The following is an 18,788-nucleotide window of genomic DNA, read 5'->3' on the forward strand; positions in this document are numbered from 1 at the left end:
TGTGTGTGTGTGTTTTGTTTTGCGTGTGTAATGCACGTGTTTTGCCTTTTGATAGCGACGATAAGCGTGTGTTTTCGTTTGGCGACATTTAAAGTTTTATTCAGCTGCACACTTGAATAGCAATGTTTGATTTTTCCACTAAACACACACACACACACACATATATGGAATTATACACTATTAAAAAGATAATTAGGCACCATGGTTTGCAGTGGCTTTCTTACTACTAGTACTACTACCTAATACTATTGGGGTAAATTGTGTTTATGCGCTTTAAGCAAAAACACACACACACACACACGCAAAAGTGAATGAGGACAGGTCGATGATAGTAGCAAGGCGGGAATATTGAATTTGATTATAAGTTTAAAGTTCAAATCAAAGTTTTTTGTTGTTGTTGTTTTGTCGAATAATGTGAATTGCTGCTAAACCACAGAGTTGCGTATAATTTCCCAATACTGGAGCTCTAGTCTGTATAAAAAGGCTAATTTACAGCAGTTTTAACTTAAATTTAGCACAGCAAGACCAATTTCTAATCACAGACCATTCTCCTAAAAACACTTTGTGCAGGAAAATTATAATTTTGAATCTAACCAAATTGTACAATTGCGAGACACAACACTTTGGCACTTTTGCTGAATGTTCGTTTGTTTCGTCAATGACAGTATCGAAATACGACCAAGTTAAGCCCCAATCTGACTGATAATACGTGGTTTAGGGTTATTCACAGCAGGACAACCCAGTTCTGCGTGTGAACGGACTGCAAGAGCCACCGGGGCACTATTTGTTTCACATAATACTTCGTTTTCCTAGCTTCTTAAAGACTCTGTGTTTGTGTTTGAACGTGCATTGACGGTGACAGGCAGACAGGAAGGTGTAATAGGATTAAACATCCAACTGTGAATTATTCCTAATATCGACCTCTACGATACGAATAGACTATGGGAGACAACGGTCTTCCTACATTCAACACTCTCTCATCTTTATAGAAGAATAGGATGATTCTTTGTGTCTTTAAATTTGTTACAAAAAAATCAAAAGATTGTTTTGTTTTCACGTTCCCTCTTTTTAATTGAGCGAAACCAAGCCTTTTTTGGTTGCTTTTATAGCTTTATAGCCCCTTCCTATTGTACATGCCAGGATACTTCCACAGCTACCTTTTAGTTAAACCATGTGCCTCTGAGTGTGTGTAGAGTGTTTTTGTTAGGTGATAATTTCCCCGCATCCCCCCACAATCTTTTGGGACTTTTTTTTCTGTTCTGTTTCTGCCCCATAACACCTGAGTTTTTCCCTTTCGTTTCAAGCAATATGTGCTGAATACACATATAATATCATGAGAGCGTTTCTACGTAAACTTACCTACCAAATATAAAGTAAACCATCGTAACTAAACCTATCCTAACGTAATGGAAGGACATTAACACACAACACTTTTCTGCTGACATGCATCATTATGATGATGATGATGGTGGGGCTAAGCATATGATGGTTTAGCTGCAACATTCGAAGCAATGAGGGGTGAAACAAATTCCCAATCAAATAACAAAACAAATCTTCTTCCCCCTCCCCCAGCCGCACCGCTGTCCCTTCTCGTCAACAGTAGGGAATGTGGTCCCGTTTCTCTAAATTGCAAAATTTGTGATAAACTTTTTGCGTTCTTGCCTGGGAATACAATTAGAACCGGCACACACGGTGCGCGCTCTGTGCAGGAATTATCGTTTGCTCAATTATACACAAGAGAGAAACTCGGGACTCGGGAAAACGGTAGACAACGGCTACGTAAGGGAAGGAGAATCAAACTCTAAGACCTATTGTTTATTTTTATTAAGTATGCACAGATCTGGGACACTTGAGAACAAGACCAAGGAGTAATAGAAGTAATAGAAGATCGTCTTTTTGAAAAACAAATAACCGATCTTGCACCATGAACACATTGATGCTTTCTTTTTGCACGCTTGTGTGCATCAGCAAAGTTGTTTTGTGCAACTGTACAACACACCATAGTTATGAGTTTAAATAGTTTACGTTAGTTAGACTTTTTTCTGTGTACAAATGTGTTTCGTTCTGTATTGCTTTATCAAATTATAATTTCATCCATATGACGTTTCATAGCCCATTTTGTTGAAATGTGGTTCATTTTTACGATTAGTTGTTTTCCCACTTCTTTTGTTTGTTACCCATTTTACAACAATGGTTCATGGTGAAAAACGGCCACACAAAACTTACACCGTGAGAGAGGCATGAGAAGGAGGTAACATCAAAAGTAGAGCAGCTATGCAAGGATAAAAGCTGTATTTTGTTTTAAATTCAACGGTTATATTCTTTTCGAAATGATGCGTCAATACGCTTGCAAAAAGAAAAAAAGAAAGTAAAGCAAAAACAAAAAAAAAACAAACCAACAACCACAACAAGAAACAAAACTAAAAACAATAGAGAAGGTTAAGTTAGCTTAAAGTTTAGACAAAAAGAGAAAATGGTAAGGTGGTAAGCGCGTGTAATGTAAGGATTGGAAGAGGAAAAAGTTTAACAAAAAAAAAAAAAACAAGAAGAAGGTGGGTGAGACATATTTTAGGCAAATAACAATAACGAAAACAAAATTGAATAAGATGCTACAGTAAACATGTAAGGCTCTACTGTTAGGATGGAAGCGGTGTGGTATATGATATGATAAGACAAAAAGGAAAATGTGAGCGTGTGTGCGCGCGCTAGAAAGTAAACGCGAAAAGTATAAGGAAGGGAGAGGAAGGCGAAAAATTTACAAAGAAATTCTAAGTAATATTTTTTAAGTCTAGGCTAAAAAACGAATTTTGGTGGTCGTAAGGAAACAAAAACAAACAAGCAAAAAAAAAGAAAGGGACGGAGAAAAGCGTTTGCTCGAAAAGCGGTGTGAGTTTTTTTGTTTCTTATATTTGATGATAGTTTGCTTGAGAAAGGACCGATCGAGGGCGTACAGTAACGGATGCGAAGAGTAGAAAGTGAGAGTAGCAAGAACATGGTGTGTGTGAGGACAGACTCATCAAAACCACAGTAAAAAAAAGCAGGCAATTTAAAATGCGCGAAACATGAAAAGAAATCTTTCTCTTTTTCTAAAACACACAAAATTAGGCCTTAACTTTACTTGTGTCACACAGTACCAAACACCCAAAGGGGGGAAGTCTTATTTTTCTGTTTATTCGAAAAACATAATGGCAATATTTAGAAAAGGTTCTCCTATTTCTACGATTGTTTCGATCTCGCCAAACAATTCTAGACAACAAATGACAAAAACTAAGTACAAACTATGTTTTCGTTTCTTTTCGGATCTGATTTATATCCCTCTCATACGTTTTGGCCTTTTAAAATACTTCGTTTTTTTATTGTTCTTTTATGTGTTTGTGAAAACACAATCTCTAAATTGTTTAATATATTTTCTGTTAAATTTCACTCCCCCAATACACACAGTTTGTGTATGGTGTATGGTAGATAGTCCACAGGAACGTTTCCAAGCTAAAAGAAAACCATGCGCAGGCAGGCAGATGTGTAAAAGCAAGACACACAAGCAAAAAAGAACGAAACAAAACCGACACACGACTTGACTTCAATTTTGCTATTAATTATCAGTAACACTGGATAATCGATATAAACAACAAAAAAAGAACACTCGAAAGTAATAAAACTACGTTTTTAGTTGCTTTACTACAGTTGAAGGGCATTGAGAATGTTGAGAAAGAACAAAAGCAGTGACACACATTCTCTTGTGTCGATCAACGATCGTGTTCCCAGCGATCGACACTGTCCGATGGTTTTTAAATGATTGATACGTTTGCACTTCTTTCGCAAACAGAACTCCCGTTTTGAGCTGTTTTCAACAAAAGCACGATGCTGTGTGTACGTGTGTGTATGACGAACTTGTTCCCCCGATCGATGATGAGGATCGTCGTTATCAGTAAAAGAATGTACAACAAACATTCCCATACGCAGTCGCGTCAATCGTGAACGATCGAACGGCGGTTGTGGTTGTGTTCCAGTAGTAATTGCCCAGATTTAGATCGCCCCCCAAAAAAACCTACTTCTTGCAAATCATGAAGCTCAATTTTAGTTTACTACTGCTGTACGGTTTGCTGTTGATGCTGGCGCACTCCGCCACTCACGCAAAACCCCTGCGCGAAGGTGACAGTGAGCTGATAGCGGTAAGGCGGTGACCCTTTTGCTGTACTATGAAGGGCTTTTTTCACTAACCCCGAGATCGATTTTGCTCCCCCCCACATCAGAGACTGCAGCGATACAAACGACAGTTTTCGCTCAACTTTGGCGCCACGCACGAGGATGGGTACGGGACGGACGTGAACGCGGAAGCGATCGCCAGCCTGTGGAAAAGCCAGAGCGGCAACACCAAGCTGGACGGTTCGGCCAGCTACACGCAGCATTTCGGCGGCCTTTCGGGCGATGGTAAAGCGCGCATTAGCGGAATGTTGACTTTCTCGCACGGTTACTGACACGTGTCGTCCTTTCGCCACTCTCGGGTTGCAGGACGAGATTACCGGCTGAAGCTGAAGGTAGTTTTTACTCGCTAGGTTTACCCTCTTTCGGTTATGACGCTAGGTCACCAGGAGTCACCCGTGGAAGGGAAAACAAACCGGTCATCATGATGTTGTTGTACCTACTAGTAGCTACTAAGAGTATTAAACTCTCACACACGATATCACCGTGTTCCTTATGGCCGCACGTGTTGTTGCCTGTTGTTGTTTTTTTTTTTATTTACACGCCATATGCGACCCTAAACAACCGATTTTGCATTGCCTACAAGTGTGTGTCTCTGTGAGAAGAATATTGGTGTGGTGGAAAAGGGACGAATGAACTCTCCCGGGGGCGAGATTTACTTCAGCTCGGGAAGGTTCGCCGGTGGCCAGGCCCACTGGCTGGCCGGTGCCTGCTTGGCCAGCGGTTCCCAGGGTTTCCAGCCGAGCATCTTGCGCGCGAGCGTCAGCTCGTTTTCTGCCTGCACGATCAGCTCCTCCACCTGGCCACAGTTGATCTTTTGCTCGATTTCACGCACATTCGGAGTCTGGGTGGACAACGGCACAAAAATTAATGAGAATTGTAACAAAACAGCGGTTCATCGGTCCACATCGCTCGGGTTGCTTACCGTGGCGACCACCTTGGCACGCTCGGATACGATCTGCTCGGTGTAGCGTCGGTAGGCCGCATCCTGGGGCATCTTCGAGACGGCACGCAGGATCTTGTTGTACAGCGCCGTCAGCGTGTGGTGCGGATTCTTGGCCACGTGCAATCCGGTCAATCCGGTAGCCTGCAGGAGAGGTGAGGTGCAAAAGGTGGTGAGGTCCTTTCCATTCCGTGCCGGTTTATTTGTGACATAATCAGTGCAGCCTCTTTCGTGGGGGGCATACCTATTTCTACTGCCCAAGGCTTTTTTATACACCTTTACCTACCTTCTTGATAACGCCGGCCATTGCGGAAGCTTTGCGTAAGTGGCTAAAAGTGGAAAAACAAACGTTAATAACAGTGTGGAGGCGAATTTTGCGAATAAAAACCCCGCAGCAATCGAGAAAACCCCCCGTACCGAGAGCGCTCGAGACTGGGAAAATAATATTTTCTTTTTCCTCACGCGACAAACGTCAGCTGTTGACAGCTCTACGCACCTGAAGCGGCGACTACACGTCGCACGACCTTCGTTGTTTGACGTTTGTGGTGGAAGAAAAAAAAGGCAGTAAAATGACGTGATGTTTTTTTGTGCAAAAAAAAAGATAAATAATCACAGTCTCGCGTTTTGCAGTGGGGCGGTGGGTTGTGTTTGTGTGTCTCGCTCGTAATTTTATATATCACAGCTAAGCAGTTCGGTAAAAGCTTTATTTCAACCAAAATTACGCAAATCGCTTCATTCACCGTTCCGACTCGAGTGCAGAAGCAACAGCAACGAAGAAGTGGTGTGGCACAAAGAAAACGGGGAAGAAAAACAACAACAAAGATTAGCGCTTCTGGGTAGGGTAGGTGAAGAAGATCGGAAGGTGCAAAGAAGGGAAACGAAGAAGAGAAAAAACAACAAACACTGGTGTTTGTGTGTGTGTGCTGTATACCCACCCAAGGGGTTCGTAACAATTTGCTGCGCGTTCAATTCGCTTCCTGCACATTCATTGCACGGAAGCAGCGAATCAAATAGCAGAGGGTGAAATCGGGGGTGTGTGTGGTTGAAGAAAGCGAACGATATCAAATACAACCAGCCCGTCGCATTCGTCGAAACACGTAAATAAAACCCGCAACGGAAATCGACAGGGTGGGGTGGTGTGCGAAAAAGTGAAAAACCACCCCCCCACACACCAACAAAACAACACACACTCTCTGCCTTTTTTTCACCCGTGCAGTGTGGTAACGGAGTGGTACACACACACAAATACACGGTCGCTCTATTGCTTCAAATGCTGCCAACGATCGGTTACTGTGATGAAATTGTAGAAAGTGTTACCCAGCCAGCCTGTTTCGCGATACAGCAAATTCTGTCGCTCCGAAGGGACAACAACCCTTCCTGAAGGAAACAGTTCTCGTACACCAGTGCATACTGCTGCTGCTGCTGCTGCTAGTGGTGGTAGTGGTGGTGCATCGCGAAAATTGCGTCGTACTACTACGTGCACTGCTGGTGGAAGCGTTTGATGGGGTTGTGGCGGGGCCGAAGGGAACGACGGGCAGATCCTACCACTACGCCACCGGAAGCGAAACAGCAGCAACGTTCACCTATAACGACGACGACAACAACCACAGCAACAACTGCAACAAAGGACGAACGTCATCATCGATCCGAGAAGGGTTGCTGCAGCCCAGCGGCATTGGTGGAACCGTGCGGTGGTGGTGAGGTGAAAGCTGTGACCGTATCGCGTCCCGATCAAGGGCATTTGCAGCGTGCTGGTGTTGTTGCTGCTCCGGGCGGTCCCAGCGTGATGTGTAGCAGCCCAAACTGGGGCCAGCTGCCTGCCCTTGCGATAACGAACGTTTTCCAGCACCTGGACCATCCGGATCGGTTGAACGCGTCGACGGTATGCTGGCACTGGCGGTCTGTGATTTTTCAACCAAGGTAAGTTGCCTACTGGGGAAGGAGAACCGGGAGGGGAGATGAATTGCAAGTCGTTCACTTTCTCCTACACACATATCAATCTTGTCGCATTTTTCTTTCCCTCGCAACATTGCACAAATGATTAAAATGTTTTTTTGTTACTTTCCACCCGTTTTTTTAGATTCTTTAAACGCATTCAGTTCGATGTCGCTCGTGAGCAGAACAAAAAGAATAGCTTCTTTTTGCAAAAGCTGGCTCATATCGTAAGCGAGGCGAAGGTTACGTTCGATTCCTGCAATCTGTACGATGTGGAGCTTACCGCGGAAATTCTATACAAGTAGGCGGAGCGAAAAAATAAAACAAAAATGCCAAAAATGTCAAAATGTTTAAATAAAAACTTGTCTTTCTTCCAGACTTAGCAAAAGTGCTCGCCTGCTGAGCCTTTCCATCCTACCGAAGTACGCGACCCTAGTTACGCCGGGTCGGTTCTATTCCGAGGAAGAATGGAACTACATCCTCAAGTAAGTGTGTCTCGCTCATTGTTTGATGTGTTTCTAAAACGGCGCTTTTGCTATACAAAATGTAATTCTTGCAGGCTCTTTGTTCAACCACTGATAGCACTGCTTAGCCGCAAGAATCCGCCTCTGCGGGCGCTGGATTTGGGTTGTTCCGAAATTCTTGCCCTCCATGCATCGGACTTTCTGACCGTGAGTGGTGTGAAGCCGCCGTCCTTCTTTTCATCCAGTGTGTCTTTATCTTCTTTTGCCTTTTTTCTTTTATCGCTCCTCATTTCAGCTAACCGCAAAACCGCAACATCTTGAGCGGCTCGCCTTTGCCACCGTGAAGCAGGATCCGGGCCACTATCCGTTGGGTTTGATCGAACCGCCGCTGCTGGAAAAATGTACCGCCCTGCGTGTGCTCTCGCTCGACTACGACAGCCTGTGCGATGAGGTGCTGCAGACGCTGCAGCTTCTACCGCTGCGGCAGCTGATCGTGCACGTGCACGGTATCGACGAGGACCACTTCGGGCTGTCCGAGGAGGCGTGGGCTAGCTTTCGCAGCAAAAATCCCGAAACCGAGCTGCACCTGACGCTGGTGTGCGCGTACGAGGCGGTGGAAATACTGCACACCCACATCCTGCGGCCGTCGATGCCGCTGACACATCTGAAGGTGTTGTTCTGTGAGAAGGTATGGACTAGTGATGGGAAAAGTGAAGATTTCGTCGGAATCGATTCCGGCTAGCTCCAAAGTTTTATGGAATCGATTCCGAATACATAGTAGGTCTGGAATCAGTTTCCGGAATCGATTCCGGAATCGGCTCTGGAATTGATTCCGGAATCGGCTCCGGAATTGGTTCCGGTATCGGCTCCAGAATTGGTTACGGAATCGGCTCCAGAATTGGTTCCGGAATCGGCTCCGGAATTGGTTCCGGAATCGGCTCTGGAATCAAAATTGGCACCGTAATCGGAATCGTCTCCGGAATCGGAATCGGTTCCGCAATCTGATTTGGCTTCGAAATCAGAATCAGCTTCGGAATCGGAATCGGTTCCGGAATGGCTCCAGAATCAAAATCGGCTCCGACATCGGAATTGACTCCTAAATCAGAATTGGCTTCGAAACGAAGTCGGTTTCTGCAACTTCATAGGAATATAGGCGTTTGGGTCCAATGATGCTACGTGTTGATAGCGGTAAAGAATCAAAATTTACTTGTAAATGATTTATTCACATGGAGATTCCCGGAATTATTTCGCTTCCCACACTTCTTAATTCAATTCAAAAAGTAATACTCATTCCAGAGCTAACTCCGTTTCTGGAGCCAAGCCTGATTCCGTTACCGGAGCAAATTGCGATTCCCAGGTCGATTTCGATTTTGGAGACGATTCTGATTCCGGAGCCGATTCCGATCATGGAATCGATTCCGGAGCCGATCCCGAAATCGGTTTCGGATTCAACTCCGGAATCGGTTCCGGAACCAACTCCGGAATCGATTCTAGTATCGGAATCGGCTCCGGAATTGATTCCGAACACGGAATCGGCTCCGGAATTGATTCCGAACACGGAATCGGCTCCGGAATTGATTCCGAACACGGAATCGGAATCAGGCAGATCCAATTCCGAGCTCTCGCCACTAGTATGGACGGGTCGGACGGGGTATGGAAGGAGACAATAATTTCGAACAGGGCCGGATGTGTTGTAATTTTAAATTTCTTTTCTCTTTTTAGATTAATTGCGAAGCTTTGGAATACCTTTCACGCTTTCACAACGAGACCCTACGCAGCTTGATCTGGGTTGATTCAATGGTAAATATTAGAGTAATTTGATAATTGTAATACAATCACTTTAACACTTTGTCCCTACCATCCCTTGCCAGCGCATTGAGGAGTATCGCAACATCATGGAGCTGGTGATGCACACGGAGCAGGACCCGCTGGTGATGATGGCATGGCGGTGCAAAAAGCTGCAAGAGCTCATCGTCCACGGTTACGTGCTCGATCCGCACAATATCGTCGGCGTGGCGCGTTTGCGTGGCCGCGAGCTGCAGGTGCTGGAAGTTTCCGGCATTCATCTTTCCATCCCATCCGTCATGGTGTCACCATTTATCGAGGTATGCGAGCGAGAGAGCGAGAGACCGAGGGAGCGAGAGAAATCCTACGTGATTTCCCTTGATATTTATTGCTTTGCTGTTGTCCCTCATTTGCAGGAAATTAGTGCACAACTTGGCCGAAAATGGTGCCCACTGGATGCGAAAACACTTCCACCCGCTCTCCGGTTCTATCCCGTGTCGGATGAGGTACGTGATCAGTACATCTTAAAGTATATTCGCAAGGACATTATGGAGTAGCGAGCGCGCGCGCACAGCGTCCCCAAAAGCGTGCCCCCTACGAGAGAGCGAGTGAACAGGGCAGGGATGGTTTACATTCTATATTATATTTCGAAGAAGTTTTTTTTTTCGCTGGAGTGCGCGACCGCGTGAGAAGGAAAGCGCCGCTTTACAAACCAAACAGTGCTATTAGTGAGCGCGATTCGAAAACACTCTCCTTCACGATACTGAACAATGTGCCACCACCGGAAACCAGGAACGAGGAGGAGGAGGAGTACGCGTTACAGTTCCAATAGTCAAATAACGTGCGTTTGTTTGTGGCTCTCAGGGGGGCCTGTCTGATCAATGACAAAAGCCCCACAGCGCTAGAAGATATTAGAAGTGCTATTGCATCGAACTCTAACGTGGCAAAGAACGAAATGAAATCCACCATCGAAGCCGATTTCGAAGGAAGTGCACACACAGGTGCACAAACCGCTACGCAACCGAGTACGGAAGACTGAGAGCTTTAAAAACCACCTAGAGAGAGAGAAAGAGAGCGAGAGGAGTTGATGATCGAGTAGTATTCACACTGTCGCTGTGCATAGCGTAAAAAGCAAGCCTACTATTAACAGCAACAGCACCAGCAGCAGCAGCAGAAAAATCCGCTGATACAAAACGGGTGTAGTGTGTTATATCGAGCAGCAAGGATATCATCGGTTTAGAAAACTTTACATCATTTATTATTTTTTTTACAAAAATGCTGTTTTTCCCCGTTTCGTTCAACGCATGGTTATATTTTTTCCCCACAATATGCGAACGATTTACGTGGAAGCGGCCATTGATCATACACACACAGACAGCCCACATAGAAAGGAAATAGTGAGGATTTATTTATACAAAGTAATATATTTTAGAAAATCAGCTAGAACTAAGGGAAGTACCCCACAGTACGAGCAATGACGTCCACAATGATTGGCAAAGCGAAGCCTACTAAGCAAGGTGGGAAAGCATCCAATAACGATCAACGCGTATCCTGCGTGCACGCATCCTCCAGGAGAGGGGCCATAGGACCGATCGTATCAAAGCAATGAAGATCTCTCCAGTAACATGACGTGAGAATGACGACGAACAGACTGTGTGAACAGAAACAGAGCGTCTCAACTAGGGCAGTCCACCGAGCACGGAAAGCAGCAAAACAAAACCAACGTGTGGTGTTCCGTGATGTGTGTGTGTGTGTGTGTGTGTGTGTGTGTATGTGTAAAGAGTTTGTTAAGCCTGACACTCTTGGGTAGGGCATAGCCGCAATAAAAAAACATTTCGGCTGCAAAACTTGCCATCGGAAAGGAAGAGAGGGCGCCAAATAGCCAAACCAAACCACAGGCATCACGCAAACGCAAAACAAGAACACAAACCCGCAACCAATCTGTGATGATAATTACCACTTTTGTGTTACTCTTAGAGCAGACCCCAAGGCCGGACGGATTCTTTTGGTTCCTTTGGTCAGCAACGAAAAACGGGAATTTGCGCGTATTGTTTCGTTTTGTCACACACCGCCTCGTAGCGGTAAAATAGCGGAAGGCAGATTTTGTATTCATCATCGCAAAACCGAACCTTTATTTATTGTAGCGTGTACGTTATTTGTTAAAAAAAAACATTCGATGTGACGGATTTATTTGTGTTGCACCCCATAGCCAAAAAGAAACATAATATGCATTAGTTAGAGACAGTCCACAGGGTACGCGTACACCGCCGTTTATATAGTTTGATTTGGTCTCGATCGATCGATCCCGTGAGCAAAGATCGTCTGTTGGGCGGTCGGTTTTAAGTAATTATTGTGCAATTTCTTGCGTTCCAACGCGGAACCACTTCATCACAAACTGTTGTACAAAAATCTAATCGCCCATCTCAATCAATCAAGTAACAAAAGGAAGAGGCAAAAAGGAATATCGTGAAGTGCTCCAGCTACACTGTGTGCCCAAAAATAATAATGGAGTCAAACAAAAAACTATGGAGAAAGATCCTAATCGGGTTGAAGAAAAAGCGAACCACTATTGTAACACAAATATACAAATAACACTATGGAACTGAAACACCTCAACATGATGCGAAACTATACAGTACACGTGTTGGGATGGCGGAGGTCTATTGCGATCATAGAAGTGAGTTATTTACGAAGCTATAGCTGGCTGGCCCACTTACAACGCTGCAGGCAATCTCAATTATTGTATAGAAGAGAGAAGAAATCATGAAACAAAAACCAAAACTAGCAAAAGCTATATGAAAACACCATAAGCCGTCCTCTATAGTGAAGAAGAATGGAAAAATGTGCGCGTATATTAACGATTTGCGTAAACAATCTGCAAACGGTTGCTCGACCAGCTAACAAGATGCGCATAATATCTAAAAGATGGAAAGCAGATACAGATTGGAACAAGCTAGAAGAACGACGAGAAAGGAAAAATATAATAAAACTAGCCAAACAAACGATTAAAGAACTGATGAAAAATCCAACAAAAAACAAAAACAGAACAGAAGAGAAACATTTTAAACAGAAGAAGGGAACAAAACAATGTCGGTTACAACAAAGTGTGCCTAAAAGTAAAAAAAAGGACAAGCATAGTGAAATTACAGTATAGTAAACTAGAAGAGCACAGATGTGTATAACGGTAACAAACGCCCAGAGTGTTGGAAAACACCAGCGCTGCTCAAGAAGAGGAAGTCGGAACACACAGTTTTTCCGCTCAGGCTCAGAACAACTGAAGATAGTACACACACTTTTGGGAGGCCGGATGCGAAACGGCGCAACATCAAACAAATAAGCTCTACGACACGAAACTTACTTTTACAACAAATAGTTTAAACCCGGTTTTGTTTTAAAAGACAAACCAAACAAAGACAAAAGCAAAACACTACTCTCAATCAGAGCGAGCGAGAGAGGAAGCCCAACAGTGCAACCACATGTAATGAAACTGAAGTAAAGAAAAAAAAAACGACAACAAATTCCTTTTACATAAACAAAAAAGAAACCTACATCTGTGATACTATCGAACATGGGGGAAAGGGTTGAGAGTAATAATCGAGAAATAGAGAGAGAGAAAGCAACAACAAACAACAACAAAAAAGACGAGAAATGAAGATAAATAAATATATTGCACGAGAAAAGAAGGTTTTATGCCAGATAACAGCTAACACAATATGACCAAGGAAAGGCGAATGGAAAACAAAGGACGCATAAAGATTGCAGCAAAACAAACACAAAAATTACAAGCAATTGCTGTTGAAGAAACCACACAACTCGACTGCAAAGTCAGCCAGCGCTATCGCAAAAAAGGCGTAAAGCTTGCTCGTAAAAAAACACGAAATAACCACAACACCTCAAACGAGACGGATAATAAATGCTCCTGGCGAACGACCAAACAGTAGGCAAGCATAACAGCCGAACTCTAGGCATAATAATGGTTGGATTAGTTCTTACGATCAGGCAGGAGGGAGCAGCGGGGGTGAATTTCATAGAAACACAATTTAGTAGAAAGGTTTTGGTTTAAACAGTGAAAAGAAAATAGCAAAAAAAAAAAAATGCAAACATTTGCAAAAAGAACGGACAGATACAGATTATTTTCTATTAAGCGTAAGCGTATATATTTTGAAACATGTTTGTTGTCTATGTATGTGAGCTGTGTGTGGCATTGTAAAACTGATAACACTGCTGCGTCATTGATTTGGTACGAAATATGGGCCCAACGGGGTTTTTATTCAACACACAATAATGGAATTATTTCTGTTGCCCTATTATTCCCACAACACAACATTAGAGATAAATTTCAAAAGATGAGATATATTTATTAAAAATCGTTCCGTACGAGAAGAAAACAAAGAACTACTACAGTAAAAGGAGGAGCAAATAAAAAAAAACAATAGTAATGAAGACACCAAACAATTACTACAATAAATATAGTGAAATGAGGTAATACAACATAAAATAAAACAACTCGACGCAATGAATGTGCGTAAGCCTTAAGCACCACAAGAAGAAGAAGAAGAAGAAAAAGAAGAAGAATCAGAAAAACATACAAGTAACAAGTGAGATTAGCAAACGAAAACAACTCGAAACAATTCAAACCAAAAGGTAAAAGGTGTTCCAGCAAACAGACTAACATCGAACACTCGAGGAGGAAGGTGGAAAAGTGGTAGTGTGGTAGAGTGTGTAACTTGATAGAAGGCATACAAAATACAACCACAAACCAACGGATGGATCGAAATACGATGCTTACCATATTTCAAACCATTGCTAGGTGAAGAGTTCTACCCATTTTAAAGCGGAGACGATAAAAAAGACGAGAAGATTTTTTCATTTTATTCCAAGGGCGTATTAAAGATAGTGTGTGTGTGCACAAAGCAGGAAGGAAAACAGGAAGCAAACAAACACAACAAAATGTATGCATTGTGAGATCTTGATAGTGTGAATTAAGGAAATTAGAAAACAAACAGAACAAACAGAACAAAACACTCGATAAATCTTTCAGAACGAGTGTGTAGAAGAAAGCAACGAAATCAACCTAACTAACGACAAGAAAGCTCCACACGAGTGAAAAATGCTGCCAAAGAAAACACTGCACGATGTAACACGTTTTCCACTCGAACGGGGAAAAGTGCGATAAGAGATGGCATGCTTGCGGTGGAGCTGAAGGAAAGATGACCCGTGTCGCGTGTGACGCAGAACTGTGCCAGAGAAACCGTACATTCCAGCAAGGAGCAGGCAAGAATAACTGTACTTGAAAAGCAGGAAGCAAGTAAAAGGAGCAATTTCAGTGGATCGTTTTGTGATCGTACGAAAACCAATCGAAAGGGCAGAAAAGTCTATAAACATGCGTAGAATATTTTGAAAAGTATCTGAGATAGATCCAGGTAAAGGAGAATAAGAGATACAGAAAGAGATACATATAGCAAAATGTAATACATGTTCTGCGATAAACCAACAGCCAAAGTATTAATTAGCGCACGAAAATCCCTTATCGTACTACTTGTGGGTGTACTAAAACTCCTAGGTGGGAAGCTCAATAAATGCGAACGAAAATAAAAAAGAAAAAGTATTGCAAAAACAGATCGTAGATAAAAGCAAAAAAGTGATGTGAAAACAACAGGAAAACCAAAAATCTTAAAGCGAAGATAGCAAAAAAGTTGTAAACCAAGCGCGCAAAATAAAATTCATCGTAACGCGGGGAAGGACGAGAAAACAAACGAAACAAGTGAAAAACAAACAAACTTACAAAAACAAAGCAAGATTGAAATCAACACCATCTGTGATACTAAAAAAGGGAGTTACGAGTAATGAAGAGAAGAAAACGCAAACAAACAAACAAACAAACAAACGTAACGTTAACGTATAACATCAAAATGGTCAAAAAACAGAAAAAATCGAATGCTTAATGGTGACTTAAAGCCAAGCCAACGCCGCCCAACCGACAGTGGCAAGCAAAAAACCGTGGCAGCGGCCAGATTAAAAAAAAAATGGTGGTTAACAACACAAACTAAGCGCTCAATATAAAACGTAACCGCACCATAAAAAAAATGAAAAAAAAACGAAAGTACTGTAGAGAAGTGATAAAACGTACTGTTTAAATTAATATATCAATCGACCCACTCGCCCACCACCTTCTCGGTCGGTCGCGGATCGGAAGTAATTGGAAGCAAATTTAATTTAAATAATAATGGTTTGAAATTTGTTTTTGGTTTTGACGTGTTTGTTTTATGTTGTAGATGTTGTGTTATAAAAGAATGAAAAGCAAGCACATTGTATACATTGTGAGCAAGTAAAGTCGGTAACAACAGCAAAAGCGAAGAAAAATCGAAGCTTCGAAGAGTAACTTAAACGAGCGATAAGCTACGAACAACCGCCGATTGTTCTATGAGGAAGAGAAACAGTTAGCAAAGAGAAGGAGAGAAGATAAATGTGCTATTTTGTGAAGTGAAGTCCGTGTGATATGGTGTGTATCACAACTCGATTCACGACGTACCGTTCTTTTGAATCGTTTTACAGAGGGCAAACGCTGGAATAATGCGAGGATTATTTTAACAACACACAGTCTTCACACATAATCTACAAAACACTGTTGCGATCCTTGATGTGGACATTTAAAATAGCACGTCGCTTGTACCGGAGAAAACAGCTATAAAGTGTGCTTCTTCCTTTTTGACGACACGCGTGCCCTCCTGGTACACTGAGTGAAGCAATATTTTCCTTGCTTTTTTGGATGTTTAAACCAAACCCCCTTGAAAAACGAAAATCCTACAATGGAATAGTGAAAAGGAATATTTTGAGTGTGTTTTATGTGTTGAACTTTTCTTTACTTTTTTTCTAAAATGCTTTGCTAAGCTGACAGGACATTAACTTTGTCTACCAAAATGCAAACGCAAATTAGCAAAATTTCCCCGCAATTAGCCGCGCCGTGCACAGTAAAAGTGTGTGTGCATATGTGGTGCTTGTGTAAGTATGTATGTTGTATGTATGTTTGCCCTTTCTTGTAATGACATAGTACGCGTACTACATGAATTCGCTGTGTGAACTCTATTATTCAGTCGTCAAACGCACACGCTGATGCAGTGCGCGTGATGCTATTAATCTCTTACGATTGAACAGCAAATGTAATGCAAAAAACCCCGGTCACTGTTGTGCAACTTTGTGTACACAGCTGTACGGTAACCTACATAAATCAACCTTCTCTTCTGTCTCTCTTGTCCGTCTGTCTGGACGAGGAATTTGGCTTTGAGGAAATAAATTAATGGATTAATAAAGCATATAACATAGAGGAAATATGTGTACTCAAAACAACTCAAACGGTGTACTTTCTTTCACGCATATTTATAACACCGTGGGAACGGTTTGTGCACTTTTACATAGGTTTAATCTTACTTTGGCATACATTTTTAATAGCTAAAATATGAAAGTGATGACCCGGCATATTTAAAACTACGAGAACACATTCCGTACGAAGGTGTCGCTACAGTGTACGTGTATCTCTCTTCCTATCTGTCTGTCTGGCTGTCTGCCCTTGTTGTGTTGGATTGCCATTGGATGAAAGAAAAGAACAACTTTAATTTCACTCAACCACCCTCCAACCCTCAATATATTCAACGACGTTCTATCAAATTTTCCCTTCAATTTCACGCTTCTTTCACACAGCACACTTTTCCAACTCCGCTTTGTTGTCATGCAGAGCTCGTCACGCTGTAGTGTGTTCCCTATTGTTGTGTTTTGAATCTGTTTTTTTTTTCTTTTCCTTTTATTTAACCATAACAAATGCTCATTCTCTTTTGACCTCTAAAAATGCACTAAAATCTCACAAAAAGAGGAGAATCTCCTAATAAGCAACGAGTACCAATGCGCGGCAGTTTGAGCCTTGGAAAGTGTGGGCGCCTGCTTCGGGAAAGCGGCGTTTAACACTCTCTAACACGTTCATACTATCATTATACCTAGAAACACTTTGCTTACAAATAATCAATAGAAATATGCAATAAAAACGATTTCCCTTTTTGTTCCGTACCACTGCTGTTTTGCAAAAAATGCGTGTAAAATCGAGCTGCCGTGCGCCGTCGGAAAATGTTACGTTACGTTCAGTGGTAGTAGTAGTAGTAGTACGCTAAGTAGAGTAAGACTGTGTGTCGAGAGGATGTCGTAGTTAGACCAAAGATGAGCTACTGCTATGAAACAACTTGATAACGATACAGCTCTTCTCCTCTCAGCAAAGACTGTTGTTGCCATGGAATGCTTTGTAGTAATGCGAGAACCAAAGGGGCATGGTTTGATGTCCCCAGACTGCTGAGTTTCTCCATGAAGGGTTACTACTTACTGATGGAATGTTTCCTGTGGGTTTCGCCTGTTTCCGCCAGGGGGCAGCAGGGAGTATTTCTCGCTCTTTGTTTTCGTTTCTTATCCGCCATTCGCATGCAGATAACGCACGGTGTGTGTGTATGTGTAGAGAGAGAAGTTTGTGCTTTTGTAGACGCGTTCGTTTGCGTTTTGCTTGATGGACGCGGTAGGCTTAGGTCGAGGTAACGCCCTTCCTTGCGACCAGCAGGTTTAGGACGGGGTTTTTCCGTATGTAGCTAACCGCCTTCTTGTGCGTAACCATGGTGAAATCGTACCCGTTGCACTGCAAAATTTTGTCATGCATCCGGAGTCCCGATTTCGCCGCTGGGCTACCTTCGTGTACTTCCGTTACATAGATACCCTAGGGATTACCGTAGGACAGGCATTATTAACACTGATTTGCCGCGGTGCTTTGCTTCAACTCCATACTCACATAATCCGTGTAACCCTGGGGGCTTTTGCGGAAATCTTGATCAATTCCTCCACCGATTTTGAACCCACACTTTAGCACCTCCCGTCCCTCCTCATCAATGTCCTTCTCTTTGTGTAACGTTATGGGAATCTGAAACAGGGAGAGAGATAGAGGGATTAAAAACAATATTTGATTTTTGTTAGCAGATCTGTGCTAATGTTCGAAGTTTGCGGAACGAAAAACGTGTAGGGTTCACACACCAATACGATTTCACGGCCATTTGGGAGGCGTTGGAACGAGCATTGTTTACACTGCAATTGACACTGTCCCGATCGAACCTTGGAGAAGGTCAATCGAAACAGTGCCCTACCCCAATGGGACACCCCCCCTTCCCATCCATCATCAGGTGGCTTTAGGTTATTGCTGTCGCATGTGCGTTTGCCCCGAGGGTACGAAGCCGTAAGTGAAGGTGCCCATCATCTACACAGATTAGTCATCCGGAAAGGGTCACTTACGCTTAAACACTCCATGGCCGTGCCTGCCTGGTGCTGGAACGCTTTCTTTGCCATTCTGCCAAGCTGCCTGAGGTAGTTGATCGGACGTCGCACAACACACACACGCACACGCGCTCAGGGACTTCGATGGGGAATTGGTGCTACAAATC

At 43.0% G+C, this 18,788-nt stretch overlaps 5 protein-coding genes across 25 annotated transcripts in view; 3 read left to right on the forward strand and 2 right to left on the reverse strand.

The window, feature by feature from the left end:
* The window catches only part of LOC1276303 (transcriptional repressor p66 alpha), a 10,954-nt gene extending 7,274 nt beyond the window's left edge, over nucleotides 1-3,680 (forward strand). For all 19 annotated transcript variants that reach the window (XM_061652221.1, XM_061652220.1, XM_061652231.1 and 16 more), the window contains exon 9: nucleotides 1-3,680. This exon is cut by the window's left edge and continues 965 nt beyond it. The gene's annotated coding sequence lies outside the window, so the exon portion shown is untranslated.
* A 249-nt stretch (nucleotides 3,681-3,929) lies between these two features.
* Nucleotides 3,930-4,704, forward strand: LOC1276305 (uncharacterized). Of its 2 annotated transcripts, XM_061652263.1 has the most exons (3): nucleotides 3,948-4,169; nucleotides 4,251-4,428; nucleotides 4,510-4,704. In XM_061652263.1, exons 1-3 carry the CDS (start codon nucleotides 4,062-4,064, stop codon nucleotides 4,551-4,553), a joined length of 330 nt encoding a protein of 109 aa, XP_061508247.1. In that variant the 5' UTR covers nucleotides 3,948-4,061; the 3' UTR covers nucleotides 4,554-4,704. The 2 variants fall into 2 exon arrangements, with proteins under 2 accessions (XP_315630.3, XP_061508247.1); XM_315630.5 differs by having other exon boundaries at nucleotides 3,930-4,169; nucleotides 4,251-4,704.
* Nucleotides 4,690-18,788, reverse strand: part of LOC1276306 (NADH dehydrogenase [ubiquinone] 1 alpha subcomplex subunit 5) — a 75,471-nt gene continuing 61,372 nt past the window's right edge. Inside the window, exons 1-4 of one of the 2 annotated variants that reach the window (XM_315631.5) lie at nucleotides 5,561-5,667; nucleotides 5,430-5,472; nucleotides 5,126-5,287; nucleotides 4,690-5,044 (exon numbers count right to left, since the gene is read on the reverse strand). In XM_315631.5, the coding sequence (XP_315631.3) occupies nucleotides 4,856-5,044; nucleotides 5,126-5,287; nucleotides 5,430-5,450 (372 nt within the window). In that variant the 5' untranslated portion in view covers nucleotides 5,451-5,472; nucleotides 5,561-5,667 and the 3' untranslated portion in view covers nucleotides 4,690-4,855. Of the gene's footprint in view, nucleotides 5,045-5,125; nucleotides 5,288-5,429; nucleotides 5,473-5,560; nucleotides 5,668-18,788 lie in introns of those variants that run through there. The other variant, XM_061652262.1, reaches the window with a different exon arrangement.
* On the forward strand, nucleotides 5,684-16,674 carry LOC1276307 (F-box only protein 33). The gene is made up of 8 exons (XM_315632.4): nucleotides 5,684-7,063; nucleotides 7,224-7,379; nucleotides 7,456-7,563; nucleotides 7,638-7,749; nucleotides 7,838-8,230; nucleotides 9,265-9,342; nucleotides 9,414-9,647; nucleotides 9,744-16,674. The coding sequence occupies exons 1-8, from the start codon at nucleotides 6,645-6,647 to the stop codon at nucleotides 9,882-9,884; spliced, it is 1,641 nt and encodes a 546-aa protein (XP_315632.4). The 5' UTR covers nucleotides 5,684-6,644; the 3' UTR covers nucleotides 9,885-16,674.
* On the reverse strand, nucleotides 16,725-18,779 carry LOC1276309 (tax1-binding protein 3 homolog). Its single transcript, XM_315635.4, has 3 exons — nucleotides 18,640-18,779; nucleotides 18,146-18,274; nucleotides 16,725-18,073 (listed from the first exon to the last, which is right to left on the reverse strand). Exons 1-3 carry the CDS (start codon nucleotides 18,691-18,693, stop codon nucleotides 17,885-17,887), a joined length of 372 nt encoding a protein of 123 aa, XP_315635.2. The 5' UTR covers nucleotides 18,694-18,779; the 3' UTR covers nucleotides 16,725-17,884.

Source organism: Anopheles gambiae, chromosome 2, assembly GCF_943734735.2.
Source record: "Anopheles gambiae chromosome 2, idAnoGambNW_F1_1, whole genome shotgun sequence".
Lineage (NCBI taxonomy): Eukaryota > Metazoa > Arthropoda > Insecta > Diptera > Culicidae > Anopheles > Anopheles gambiae.